At 39.2% G+C, this 13,709-nt stretch overlaps 1 protein-coding gene across 1 annotated transcript; it reads left to right on the forward strand.

Moving 5' to 3' along the window:
* Nucleotides 1-49: 49 nt before the first annotated feature.
* On the forward strand, nucleotides 50-12,480 carry LOC4348944 (endoribonuclease Dicer homolog 3b). Its single transcript, XM_015757500.3, has 26 exons — nucleotides 50-380; nucleotides 493-676; nucleotides 774-887; nucleotides 1,378-1,512; nucleotides 1,678-1,747; nucleotides 2,492-2,556; nucleotides 2,651-2,782; nucleotides 2,911-3,063; nucleotides 3,566-3,701; nucleotides 4,330-4,435; nucleotides 4,530-4,722; nucleotides 4,795-4,955; nucleotides 5,219-5,434; nucleotides 5,724-5,989; nucleotides 6,497-6,771; nucleotides 6,863-7,371; nucleotides 7,464-7,561; nucleotides 8,965-9,173; nucleotides 9,252-9,461; nucleotides 9,889-10,365; nucleotides 10,454-10,735; nucleotides 10,902-11,228; nucleotides 11,410-11,499; nucleotides 11,581-11,656; nucleotides 11,780-11,891; nucleotides 11,996-12,480. The coding sequence occupies exons 1-26, from the start codon at nucleotides 85-87 to the stop codon at nucleotides 12,192-12,194; spliced, it is 5,091 nt and encodes a 1,696-aa protein (XP_015612986.3). The 5' UTR covers nucleotides 50-84; the 3' UTR covers nucleotides 12,195-12,480.
* Nucleotides 12,481-13,709: the final 1,229 nt, after the last annotated feature.

Below are 13,709 nucleotides of genomic sequence, written 5' to 3' on the forward strand. Positions count from 1 at the left end.
GAATGCATGATATTGCATGCGAAAAGTTTCAGTATACCAGGCCAGCCAAAGCAGGGAGAAGAAGATCTGCAACGGCCCTCTGACATGACGGGCCCACATGTCGGCCTCTCGCCTCACATCTCTGCAACGGCCGCCGCTGCCCTCCACCGCGCCAACCAACTCTCCTCCGCCTCCTCTCACCGCCGCCTCACGCACTTCGCCTTCTCCCACTCACCTCCGCCACGCCGCCGATTTATACCCACCTCGTCATGCGCCTCCCCACCACCGAACCCTCCCAACGCCGCCGCCGCCGCCATGGCCGACGACGAGGCTGCCGTCCTCCCGCCCCCGCCTCCGCTGCCGCCGCCTTGCCGCCCCCACAGGCAGCTCCGCCCGAGGGGGTCTCGACCGACTGCTGATACCACCCCTCGCACTAGCCAGTTGGTCAGTGCAGCTTAGCTGATGTTGGCTGCTCTCCTCGTTGGCGCCGCCTGCGTGCGTGCGTGCGTGCAGGTACCAGGTGGAGGTGTTCGAGGCGGCGCTGCGGGGGAACACCATCGCGGTGCTCGACACGGGGTCCGGGAAGACCATGGTCGCCGTCATGCTCGCGCGCGAGCACGCACGCCGGGTGCGCGCCGGGGAGGCGCCGCGGCGGATCGTGGTGTTCCTCGCGCCCACCGTGCACCTCGTCCATCAGGTTGCTTTTTCTTTTTTTTTTTCATCAACATGTGAACAAATGGAGTGTGGACGATGTGTTCTGATCGGGAGCTGGTTGCTCTGCATTTGTGCTGTAGCAATTCGAGGTGATTCGTGAGTACACTGACCTCGACGTGATGATGTGCTCTGGAGCATCGCGGGTTGGCGAATGGGGCGCCGATCATTGGAAGGAGGAAGTTGGGAGAAATGAGGTAAGCGCCCGGGTTTACTGAACCTGCTCCTGCGCTATGCTTGAGGCAGCGATTTGCTTGATTGCGATGTACTGTGAATTGGCACATTTGGCGTGCCCACCAACTGAAGCCAGATGCAGGCTGAGGTTGCTACCAGCCTACCCATTAATAAATTTGAGAGTCATCAACTTGATGTTTTCTGAAGGGGCGTGCATATGAAATACTAGCTGATTTAGCACTCTGGTTCAAGATGAATTTTCTTTCATGTGTTGTCATTTCCTAGATTGAGATGCTGGTCTGAATCTGAGGGATATTGCAGTCCTACGCCACTTTGTTCAAAGTAGCTGAAGTTCTGTAACTTTGGGGTTCAATTTCTTAGATCCTTGCTATGTTAGTACCTATCGGACTTAATTACAGCTACTGAATTGGGCTTACGCATGCCATTGCTAACTTGGATCGGAAATACGTGTTTACGCTGACATTTGAGCGATGCATGCCTTTTGTGTTTCAGATCGTTGTTATGACGCCACAGATACTGTTGGATGCTCTGCGGCATGCTTTTCTGACAATGAGTGCAGTGAGCTTGCTAATATTTGATGAATGTCATCGTGCTTGTGGAAGCCATCCATATGCACGAATAATGAAGGTAATAGAAATTTGGGGATCTGTCTTTTGCTTTGACAACATTGGTAGATAAGCTTTGGCTTGCAGTTTTTGTTATTACAGAAAGTTGCTTAGGATAACAGTATTTGTTTTAATAATCTGACATGGCAAATTTGCTTTTGTTTTATGTCTCTCTTGAGTTCCAAAGGAATTTTATTTTGGGTCTCAGTGGAGGCCAGATGTATTTGGAATGACAGCCTCCCCCGTTGCTACTAAAGGCAAGAATTCTACACACGACAATCATGTGCTTTTTTGTAACGAAAATAGTCACGTGCTTTTAACCCTGTGTATATTTCATTGATCAATAGTTTCAGAAAATGTGTTTTAGCTTTGTTATTAAAATAAGCATGTCGTGTGACTGTTATTATCTTCCTTTTTGAAGAATGCCCCAACTGCCATGTACTGTCAAAAACTCATGTGATGTATTTGAGTGCTTTTGCCTTCTTCATAACAAGACAATACATTTCTGGAAGTATGATTCTTTCTCTTGCTTCATAATTCTACATGGAATACCTCTCTGCCTGCCAACTGTAGATTGCATCCTATTTCAAATTTTGATGATTGGGCATCACAGTTTGCGTGTTTGACTTAGTTGTCCACTAAAAGGCGAGTTCCTTAGAGGGTCGCTTACCCTGGTTGGGTAAGGTTAGGTCGTGTGAGCCTTTTGTTTTGTAAGTAGTTTTTTCGTAGGTGTTTTTGGGGAGAAAGGCATTCTAGTCTCTTCCCCGTTTTTATTCCTTCTTAATGAAATGATACACATACTCATGTATATTTTTTTAAAGAAAAGGTTGTCCCAATTTAATCTATTCAATGCTTCTACTCATATTACTGGAGAGCACATTCAATCAGTTCATTAAATTGAAACAGTTTCCTGTTGTAGAATAATTTCATTGAAATTATGAATTTCTAATATTGTTCGGATTTGCTGGCTCATAATCTATTACAACCCTCCATTTTTTCAGGTGCTTCCACACTACACAATTGTGAAGCACACATTTCTCAACTAGAACTAACCTTGGATGCCAAGGTTATCTCAAGCTGACAAGCTTTGGATTTATTGAATTTTAAGAAAACAACTTTCCAGTAACAAATAGCCTGTCATATGTTACATGCTATTGCAGATATACATCGTAGAAGATCGAAATGAGCTTGAGAGCTTTTCCCCTCCTACAACAATTGTGAACAAATACTATGATGCTTACATGGTTGATTTTGATAATCTGAAATCAAAGCTTCAGATATTTTCTGATGAGGTGATTTAACTGAAATACATTTGAGCTTATTATTAAAATACATATATAATTTGGAGTACCAAAACCTACAGCTCCCTGTAACTTTCTTTTTGCATGTATATTTGTTTAAATTTTGTACTGTTGGGCAGTTTGATTCTTTGTTGGTTGGTCTTCAAGAATCGCCATCTAATAAATTTAAAGACACCGATAATATCCTAGAGACTTCAAGAAAGAGCTTGTCCAGATACCATGGGAAAATATTGTACAGCCTAAACGATCTTGGTCCAATTATCACCTCTGAGGTATTGCATTATCCAATCAGTATTATATAATCAGTTCTATGTAAAGAAAACTTTTCTGAAGAGTCACATAACTTTGACATTTCATATCGGCCTTGTTTGTTTACTAGTTATACCTACATAAATTCCAGTCTTATTGAAATGATTTTTAACCTTTTTGCAAATATATAAAATATTGCGCATGCCGAACTGATAAATCAAAAGAATATTTGGTGAATTCTTTTCATAGGAACCATTCACTTTAACTAGTAAAGATTGGCACAAGTTCAAGTACCTAAGAACATAAGCTGCTTTGCATGACCTTGCCTGTGACAGCTATAGTATCTTTGCCATTATTTTTCCGTAACATCACGTGTGCTGCAACTGTTTGTCTTCTGTTATGAAAGAGTGCTTTGTTCTTTTCTGGAAGTGGAAACGGTGTATTGGTACTAAAAAACCTGTTATCCATAAGGACTTCAAGTATAGTGTAAAATGCTTATACTAACTTAAATTGTTTTCTTAACAGGTAGTCAAAATACATATTGAAAGCGTTAAGCCATTATGTGATTCTGAAGACTGCATTTTTTCTAAAGCTAGCTTGTGCTTACATATGTCTTATTTTAAAGAAGCTTTAAGTCTAATAGAGGAAATTCTTCCACAAGGTATAGTGCACCCTTTAGTTGTTATCTTGAATTAACTGCATAAGCAAAAATGATGCAGTGAGTATCTTTCTTTTATCTGTATGGATTAGGTAATGACACAATTTGCAAATCCAACTAGGATTGCATTATGTTCTTTCTGTTTAGCTTATGCCCTCCAGTAAAAGATTCCCTGAATCTTATTAGTTTAGTTGTCTGTTTTTTGTACGTTATTCTCAGAATAAGAAGAGAAACACATGCTTCTACACACCCTCCTAATTTGCATGCTCTATAGAAGTGAACTATGAAGTTGATGTAGTTCGCTGGGTGCTGCTAGCTAATTTGTGGAGTTGGCTGCTAGCTGAGAGGGCTATCACCTTTGACGTTAATCTTTGCCCCTTATGATAAGATCTGGTCAGCGGGCTTCTGCCGGTTTGGCAAAAAAGAAGTGAGCTTTGAAGCAGTTTCCAGTAGGTAGTTAGAAGCACTCAACCAAAAAGACAGAGGAGATTGACTCTAACCTCTATAGCCACTTAGATTGCAGTTGGTAGTCTCTGTGCCACAGCTATTGTTTCTCTGTATGTGTTCCTTTTTCTACTTTCGTGCATTGATAGTTGCCTTCTCTAATTCTGCTGATGCAATTGCATGACAGGATATGGTGAACTAATGAAATCAGAATCTGGTTCTGAGGAATTAACTAAAAGGGGATACATTTCTTCAAAAGTGAATACGCTAATCAACATCTTCAAATCGTTTGGGTAATACCCTAGTATTCTACTCAAGATGTTTAGTTTCACCTACTTTTGGTCTTTTGTTGGCCAAAAATAATACAGCCATGTGTTTTCTCTACAGGTCATCAAATGAAGTGCTTTGCCTAATTTTCGTAGACAGAATTATAACAGCTAAAGCCGTCGAAAGGTTTATGAGAGGAATTGTTAACTTCTCTTGTTTTTCAATTTCTTACTTGACTGGAGGGAGTACATCAAAAGATGCTCTGAGTCCAGCAGTTCAGAGATTTACTTTGGATTTGTTCCGAGCTGGAAAGGTATGAGATGCTATTGTAAATTTGATTCAAACAGTCTTTCAAATGTTACATTAACTTCACATCAATTTCTAGGTGAACTTGCTTTTTACAACAGATGTGACTGAAGAGGGCGTCGATGTACCTAACTGTTCTTGTGTGATACGCTTCGACCTACCCAGAACTGTTTGTAGCTATGTCCAATCTCGTGGTCGTGCTAGAAGGAACAACTCGGAATTTATTCTTATGATTGAGAGGTGAATCATCACACTTGAAATTAAGTTACCCTGTGACAGAGATAGTCAATTTTTTCTAACCTAAATTCATTTTCCACATTTTATGTGTATAAGTTAGATCCAAGCTACGCAATTATGTATTTGTGAACAGTCTGAGCTCCTAGGCCCAAAATTGCTTAATCCTACCTATCTCAGTAGAAAAAAAGTATGCCCGTGTTTAATAATTGGCATAAATTTTTATGCCATTTTTTTCGCTTGTTGATCTTTCATATATGGATTTTCAGGGGAAACTTGCAGCAGCAAGAACACATATTTCGTATGATACAGACTGGTTACTATGTTAAAAACTGTGCACTCTATAGACACCCCAATGCTTTATCCTATGACTTGTCTATCCAAGGGATGTACACCTACCAAGTTCAGTCAACTGGAGCAACTATAACCGCAGATTGCTGTGTCAACCTAATTCGTAAATACTGTGAGAAGCTTCCTAAAGATAGGTACACTTAACACTCTAGTATTTATAACTCTCGTTGTTTTATGAGTTGCTTGTGCTTCAGTGAGTATCTCTTCTTCCTTTCCTGCTGATTAACATTGCAACTTATGCATGAATCATTGATGGTATCCTTAAGATTTATTGATATACTGCTTGACACCAGATGCATGGATAGCTGGTTAGATTCAAATCACACATAGACAAAAAAACATCCCTGCTACTTCCCTAGGCATGATTTGCTGTCCTAGTTCCATTTCATTAAAGTGGTACTTCATGGTAACATCCTTCTGCAGGTATTTCATGCCAAAGCCTTCCTTTGAGGTGACCATTGAAGATGGATTATTCAAATGCACATTGACGCTACCTCGAAATGCAGCATTTCAAAGTATAGTTGGCCCTTTAAGCAGTTCAAGTAATTTATCCAAGCAGCTTGTATCCCTAGAGGCCTGCAAGAAATTGCATCAACTGGGAGAACTTAATGATCATCTTGTACCTTTGACTGAAGAACCTATGGATACAGATTTCACTACAGCAGATGAAAAATGCATATCTGGACCAGGTATGAGTGTAATGTTGCAGTTTTGCTTATATTATATTTCTTGGATACACCCATCACTTCATATATTTTTCTACGCTGTAGCACTGGTATATTTTATAAACTATACAATAGTACAATACTATGGTTCTTCAGAACAGATCTGGGTTGCCATACAACACTGAAAATTGTAAAACTAGAACTACCTCGGCTGTCTCTTTACGTTTCCTTTGCAATGTAGCTATTTATAGAGATACTCTACACATATGGTGTTTTATTTTTGGACATGTTTGTTGGAGCAAATACCTCCTGATGCTTGAACTCTGTTGATCTTGCAATTACGTAGTTACTCTCCCTTCATTTTGTTACTTTATCATTTGTTTGAGAGGTTCCCGCATACTGTAGTATGGCAATTGAAAGTTTTAAACAGCAACCCTAATCTTCCCATATATTGAAATTTTCCAACAGATATGAGTGTTTCTCCTATTGTACATGATCACTAATTTTCCATTCTCTTTCCTATTTTTGCAGGAACAACTAAAAGGAAGGAGCTTCATGGTACTACATGTGTTCTTGCTTTATCAGGAACTTGGATTCATGACAGTGAAAATATTACACTGAATACTTACAGAATTGATTTTCTTTGTGACCAAGAGGGTGAAAACTATGCTGGGTTTGTTCTCTTAATGGAACCAGAACTTGATGATGATGTGGCACCCTCAAAAATGGATCTGTTCCTGATCCCTAATAAAATGGTCTACACCACTGTAACTCCTCGCGGAAAAGTTCAACTAAACAAAAAGCAGGTAGTTCAAGAATTAGTGGCTTATTGACATTCTCGTTGCTAAAATTCCATATAGTTTTTATATCTGTGACTCATCTTTCTTGTTTCTTCAGTTAGGTAAAGGGAAATTGTTCCAAGAATTCTTTTTCAATGGAATCTTTGGTAGATTATTTCATGGTTCTCGAAAAAGTGGAGCACAAAGGGATTTTATTTTCAAAAAGGGTCATGAAATACAGTGGAACACGGAAAGCATGTACTTGCTTTTACCTTTGAGGGATTCTTCATATATCCAGGATGACCTAAGCATACACTGGGAAGCAATTGAATCTTGTGCTGGTGCAGTTGAGCAGTTGTGGAGTTCGTATCAAGGAGATGAAAATGTCATTCCTGTAAATTGTATTCCACAAAAAAGAAGAGGGGGCCAAGAAGAAATTATTCATCTGGCCAATAAGTCTCTTCATTGTTCCAGCATCAAAGATTCAGTCGTGCTATCACTGCATACAGGAAGGATATACACTGTTCTTGATTTGATCTTAGACACAACTGCAGAGGACTCGTTTGATGAGATGTGTAAGGGGAAAGCCTCACCTTTTACTTCATTTGTGGACTATTACCATCAAAAGTACTTCCTCTTTTTTATATATATATTTATTTCTAGTACTGCTCTGCTCTTGTATGTGTCCTGATGAACTTTCTTTCTTCACTTCATTGTAGGTATGGTATTATTATTCAACATCCAGAACAACCACTATTGCTGTTAAAGCAAAGCCACAATGCACACAATCTTCTCTTTTCAAAATTGAAGTATCTAGGTACTGGATACACACCCTACTCTAGTAACCTTTACCTCTGTTAATGGAAAGTTTTAGCTGAGTGTGGGCTCACTGCACCTGATATCCATGCCTTGCAAATTTCATTGGGATAAGAGCACAAATTGTGTCTTTTATCTTTAGTTTTGGTTAAATACTAGACCTCAACTTTTCATTTATTGACATACACTAGTGATTGTTACTCCAACATGCTGTTCTATGCTCACCCTCTTTTGGCCAGGAACTACATGGCCAGCAGTTGGAATAACTTAAGTGAAAAAATCTATCCGAAAAAAGGCTTGAATGCTAACATTATATTCTTGATGTTGACTTAATTTAACATGTTTGGCCACCTGTATTATTTTGGATAGATGAATCAGTTCAATGAGATAGCAAAGAAACTGTTTGAGAAAAAAAAAGATGGCAAAGAAACAAATTTAATACTACTTTTTTGTGTTTTCTTAATACAACCATATGGTACTACTAAAAAATTATCAAATAAATTATAGTACATGACACAAAACATGGAATCCTCTCCTTTATTTTTCCATTTCCTTTTGTGTGCGCTTCAGGTTATGCTGGTATCCCAACAGGAACTTTGTAATAAACTATATTTGCTTTCTACATGAGCAGGGTAATTTCCTTAATAAATCGATGTAGTGTCATTGTGTCAAAACCAGCAATAGGAGTCCTTAATTACTTTATTTTCTGCACACAATTTGATTAATGCATACTAATTATTGATAGTGGAACTATTGCATTCATCCATTCATGCAGTTGAGCCACATTTCTTTTCCAGCATATACCTTTTCTTTTGCATCATCAATCCACCTCATAGAGCAGTAGAGTCCTTCTTTTGTTACCCTTTGTCCGAAAGTACACTAAATTTGTAGGCCTCTTACTATTTCGAGAACTGCAAATCAATATGACTGTCCACCCTTATTATTACTGTATCCCAAGCAACAGGACTGAATCAATGGCTCTAGTGGTTTTTTTTTTAGATAATGGGCAGCGCCCGGCCTCTGCATCATAAGGTGAATGCACACGGCCAATATAGCGTGGCTGGCACAAAAGGGCTTAGCATCTTATGGCCTTGACACCTGTACCATCGTAACAGTGGTCGTTTGCTGTTGATTTTTTTGTAGATTTCAGTGTGTTAGTTCCCTTTTGGGGGTGTGTGTTTTTGGTGGTCTCTTGGTGTTGTAGTCCATTGGGACCTTTTTCTTTTCCTTCTCAATATAATGATGAGCAGTTCTCCTGTGCATTCAAGAGAAAAAAATGCAAGATACAGCTGCGAGCCTGCGCCACACTCAGCATATCTTCACTTCTAGTATAATGATATGCAAGATAGCAGGTACAGTACTTTGGGTCTTATTTGACATGAAATTCCATATGACCTATGGCAGATGGCTCCACTGGCAAACCTCTGCTCATGGAAAAAGAACAAATTCATGCTCGGGTTCCACCTGAACTACTTATCCATCTCGATGTAACAACTGATATTCTGAAGTCATTTTATTTACTCCCTTCTGTAATACATCGGCTTCAGTCACTTATGCTAGCCAGCCAGCTTCGCAGAGAAATTGGTTACAATCAACACATACCAGTCACTTTGGTTTGTTCTCTTTCAACATTTTTATTTGCTAAGGATGACTATGCATTTATCAATAATTTGGTATATTTTTCATGTTAGATTTTGGAAGCTATAACAACTTTAAGATGCTGTGAGACATTTTCTCTGGAGCGTTTAGAGCTGTTAGGAGACTCCGTGCTAAAGTATGTGGTAGGATGTGACCTTTTCCTAAGGTATCCTATGAAACATGAAGGTCAGCTCTCTGATATGAGATCCAAGGCTGTCTGCAATGCTACACTTCATAAACATGGAATATGGCGGTCGTTGCAGGTAGATGATTTACACCCCTAAATGCATTTACATGGTTTCAACTTCCTGAAGTTTGCAATATTTCTGTTGTTGTACAAATAAATTTTTTAAGTTACTTAATTTGGTATGGGCAATTCACCTACTTGAGCATGAGAGACTACGGATTGTATATGCACATTGTGTAGCAAGTATTTGCTTCTATTTTTAGCTTTGATTTTTGCATAAATGCACTGGTGGTCATATGTTTGCCATGATTGCTCCTTTCACATTGTTCCTTTCATAACTTTCTTTGAATGCCTATGCTTTACTTACTGTTCTATCAATCTTTAGTTTCATAGTCACATCATAGGCTTGGGCAATATATATATTCAAGAATATTTTCTAATTCTTGTGCTTTTTTTTGTGAGCTTTGCTTATGTTTACAGATTTTTTTTTATCATACTTTCAGGGTTATGTACGTGATAATGCTTTTGACCCACGGCGTTGGGTTGCTCCTGGACAGATATCGTTGCGCCCTTTTCCTTGTAACTGTGGAATCGAGACTGCATTTGTTCCTTCTCATAGAAGGTATATCCGAGATGACCCATCTTTTTTTGTGGGAAAACCATGTGACAGAGGTCATAGGTGGATGTGCTCAAAAACAATATCTGATTGTGTTGAAGCACTGGTTGGAGCATATTATGTTGGTGGTGGCATTGCTGCTGCACTTTGGGTTATGAGGTGGTTTGGAATCGATATCAAATGTGATATGAAGCTATTGCAGGAAGTGAAGTTCAATGCATCTCATTTATGCTCCTTATCAAAAATAAATGACATTGAGGAACTGGAAGCAAAACTGAAGTACAACTTCTCAGTCAAGGGCCTTCTTTTGGAAGCCATAACTCATCCATCTCTGCAGGAATTAGGTGTTGATTACTGTTACCAGGTTAGTGCAACAGAGTAATTATGTTTTGTGTTAGAATCAAAAGTTTTGTGCCCCCCTCTTTTTTTTTTCTTATCTGCTTTCTATTCAGCGTCTTGAATTTCTTGGTGATTCTGTGCTGGATCTACTTCTTACACGTCATCTCTATGCTACTCATACTGATGTTGATCCTGGAGAATTAACGGATTTACGCTCCGCTTTGGTTAGTAATGAGAATTTTGCACAAGCAGTTGTAAGAAACAACATTCACAGTCATCTACAACATGGATCCGGAATACTTTTGGAGCAAATTACTGAATATGTCAGGTCAAATTTGGAGTGTCAAGGGAAAGAGAGTGAATTCCTTCAACATACTACATGTAAAGTACCTAAGGTTAGATGCAGTATTCTTTGTTCATAGTCTTGATAGCCTAGTTTCAAGTTATGTGTTTTCTCTCTCTCTTTAATGTCTAATTCTCAATACTTAGCTTTGCGGAGTGTATCACCAGACAATATTATGATTACATGTTATCAACCTAATTTTGTTCTGTGTTTTACAGGTTCTTGGTGACATTATGGAAAGCATCGCTGGTGCAGTATTTATAGACACCGATTTTAATGTTGACATGGTTTGGGAGATTTTCGAGCCATTGCTTTCTCCACTGATTACACCTGATAAGCTTGCATTGCCACCTTACCGTGAGTTGCTGGAGCTATGCAGTCACATTGGTTGCTTCTTAAATTCAAAATGCACCAGTAAAGGAGAAGAAGTAATTATAGAGATGTCACTGCAACTACGAGATGAGCTGCTGGTAGCACAAGGGCATGACAGAAACAAAAAGAGGGCAAAGGCAAAAGCAGCATCTCGTATTTTGGCAGATCTTAAGGTAAGAATTTGTAAGAAGAAACAAAAAGTGTACACACATATGGGGTTGGCTAGTGCCTCGTAGTGTAATTGATTGGCCGGTTGAATGGCAGCCCAAGTACACCTTGAGCCTTGAGGTGTTCATATTGCTAGTTTGAAAATAGATGCTTATTTATCCTACAAACTGATGTTCGATTTTGAAGCAGCAACAGGGTCTTTCAATTAAACAATGTTTGTCCAAGGCTAAACAGCTGGATATCGTGACTTCAGATCTTCAGTTTGACTTGACAAGTGTAAGATTCTAGACAGCACTCCACCAAACGCCTTATCAAAGTATTGAACTTATTCTGAATAATATATTTGATGTTGTGTAGTCAGGAACACAACTCAGTTATTCTGATTTGAATGACTATCATATCCTAGAAGGTCTTTCCTCAGTAAAGAAAGAAGGTTTGCGCATTATTTATTGTCTTTTGGTTCAATTGTTGCTTGCTGGCTTGCACCTGTCAAACAGGAAGTACTAAAATTTAGGTAAATTCTACTGAAACCATATGCCATTCGAAATGTTTTCAGTTGTGCTTCCACTCAAAATGGAGAAAGGTGGACCTCGAAGTGCGCTTTTCAAGCTATGCAAGATTTTGCAGTGGCCAATGCCAGAATTCGAATTTGTGGAACAAAGGTTCAGGTATGTACAGGAATACCAAGAAATTCTTTCAAGAAATGCAAAACTTGAATAAACTCAAACGATCTTCATGATGTCTTGATTGATGCACGTGGTTGCTGCAACAGGACTCCTATTGTTATGGATGGGGCGACAACAACAAACTTCAATAGCTTTGTTTCGACAATCACCTTGCACATACCTGACGCAACAACCATTACATTTCAAGGTGAGCGACGTACTGACAAAAAGAGTGCTCAGGATTCAGCATCCTTGATGATGCTTCACAAGCTTCAAGAACTCAAGATCTGTATATGCAAGACTTAGCAAAGCATCATTGAGACATGGGCCAATATGCCAGTTAACGATTGCGACTAGCTAATGCGAGCTACTTCCCTCCCAAAGTGAGATGCGACGAAAATATTTCTGAAAAGCTCGATGCTCCAGACTGTCACTGATCCTATGTTATTTTGGGGAAGAAGATCCCTATGGTATACTACCTTGCATTACCTGGATACATTGTTGTCGAGTTTCCAATATTCCACGATGTATCGCCCCAAGATTCAGGGACATACCTGGCTACTTTTCTCTTATCCAACTTCAAGGTTTCCGAGGTGCTCTCTCTATATATGTTTTATTGTGCTTCAGTGTTTGGAGAGATTAAAGATACGTCTTAGAGAAAGCACTTGGTAGTCTAAATAGTACACTTAATGGATATGAAGATAAAATGTTCTGCAAAAGTTGACACTATATATATTTTTTAATTCAAATATGGGGGGCAAAATTCATCCTTGGGCAAAATACTACTCCCTCCGTTTCAAGTTATAAGATGTTTTGACTTTGGTCAAAGTCAAACTGCTTTTAGTATAGGTGCGCATTCGGTCTGACCGAAAATTTTGGTCTTCGGTCTTTCGGTATTTGAAAAGTGAAGACCGAATTTCAACGTAAAAATATCAGGACCGACAAATTCGGTCTCGGTCCTGACCGAAATTCAACAACATTTTCATATATGCAAAGAAATAATGGAAATTTTCAATACAAAAATCACCCAAAAAAATCGTAAGCACTTATGAGTAAAGATTCTTATTAGGTTGCATACCTAGAAGAAGTAGGGATGTGAAAATTAGAGTTTAATCCTATTGAACTAGTGGATTGTAGGTTGCATTTAGACAAAATTCGGTCTTTCACTACCTAGGACCGAATTGATGACTGAATTTTTCGGTCTCGGTTTCGATCTTTTTGGTTCGGTTTTTTTCTGTCCATCCTAGCTTTTAGTTTGACCAAGTTTGTAGAAAAAAATATTTTCAAATCAAGACAAACTTATTATGAAAATATATTGAATTATTTATTTAATGAAACTAATTTAGTAGTATAAATATTACTATATTTGTCTATAAACTTAGTCAAACTTAAAACAGTTTGACTTCGATTGTCTTATAACTTGAAACGAAGGGAGTCTGGATTTTTCACATTTTGGTCCTTTTGAAAAACTTATTTTGCAAATAGACCCCTGAAAAAACTTATCCCAGAAATGGTCCTTTTTGGGGCGCCAGAGTGGCTGGCGCCATCGTCCAACGGCGCCAACCTCTTTGGCGCCGTCCCCCTGCCGACGTGGCGGGGCGATGCTGAGGTGACTAGGGGGAGCGCGCCAGAGTGGCTGGCGCCCCCCCCCCCCCGAAATTTTTTATTTTTCTTTTATTTTTTTGATATTTTTTTTCACGCTTAGGGAACATAAGAACCAACCATAGAAAAAATAAACTCAAATGGACGTAATATGTGACCTGTAGAATTTTTTCTCTCCTCTCCTCTCTCTCCGAACTAGTGCAGAGAGATATGTGCAAC

Source organism: Oryza sativa, chromosome 10 (assembly GCF_034140825.1).
Source record: "Oryza sativa Japonica Group chromosome 10, ASM3414082v1".
Classification (NCBI taxonomy): Eukaryota; Viridiplantae; Streptophyta; class Magnoliopsida; order Poales; family Poaceae; genus Oryza; species Oryza sativa.

Excerpts from the sequence above, each read along its gene's own strand:
- LOC4348944 (XM_015757500.3), top strand. The coding sequence starts at position 85 with ATGACGGGCCCACATGTCGGCCTCTCGCCTCACATCTCTGCAACGGCC. Across the intron at positions 5,435-5,723 it reads GAGAAGCTTCCTAAAGATAG|GTATTTCATGCCAAAGCCTT; the intron begins GTACACTTAACA and ends ATCCTTCTGCAG. Across the intron at positions 6,772-6,862 it reads TTCAACTAAACAAAAAGCAG|TTAGGTAAAGGGAAATTGTT; the intron begins GTAGTTCAAGAA and ends TTGTTTCTTCAG.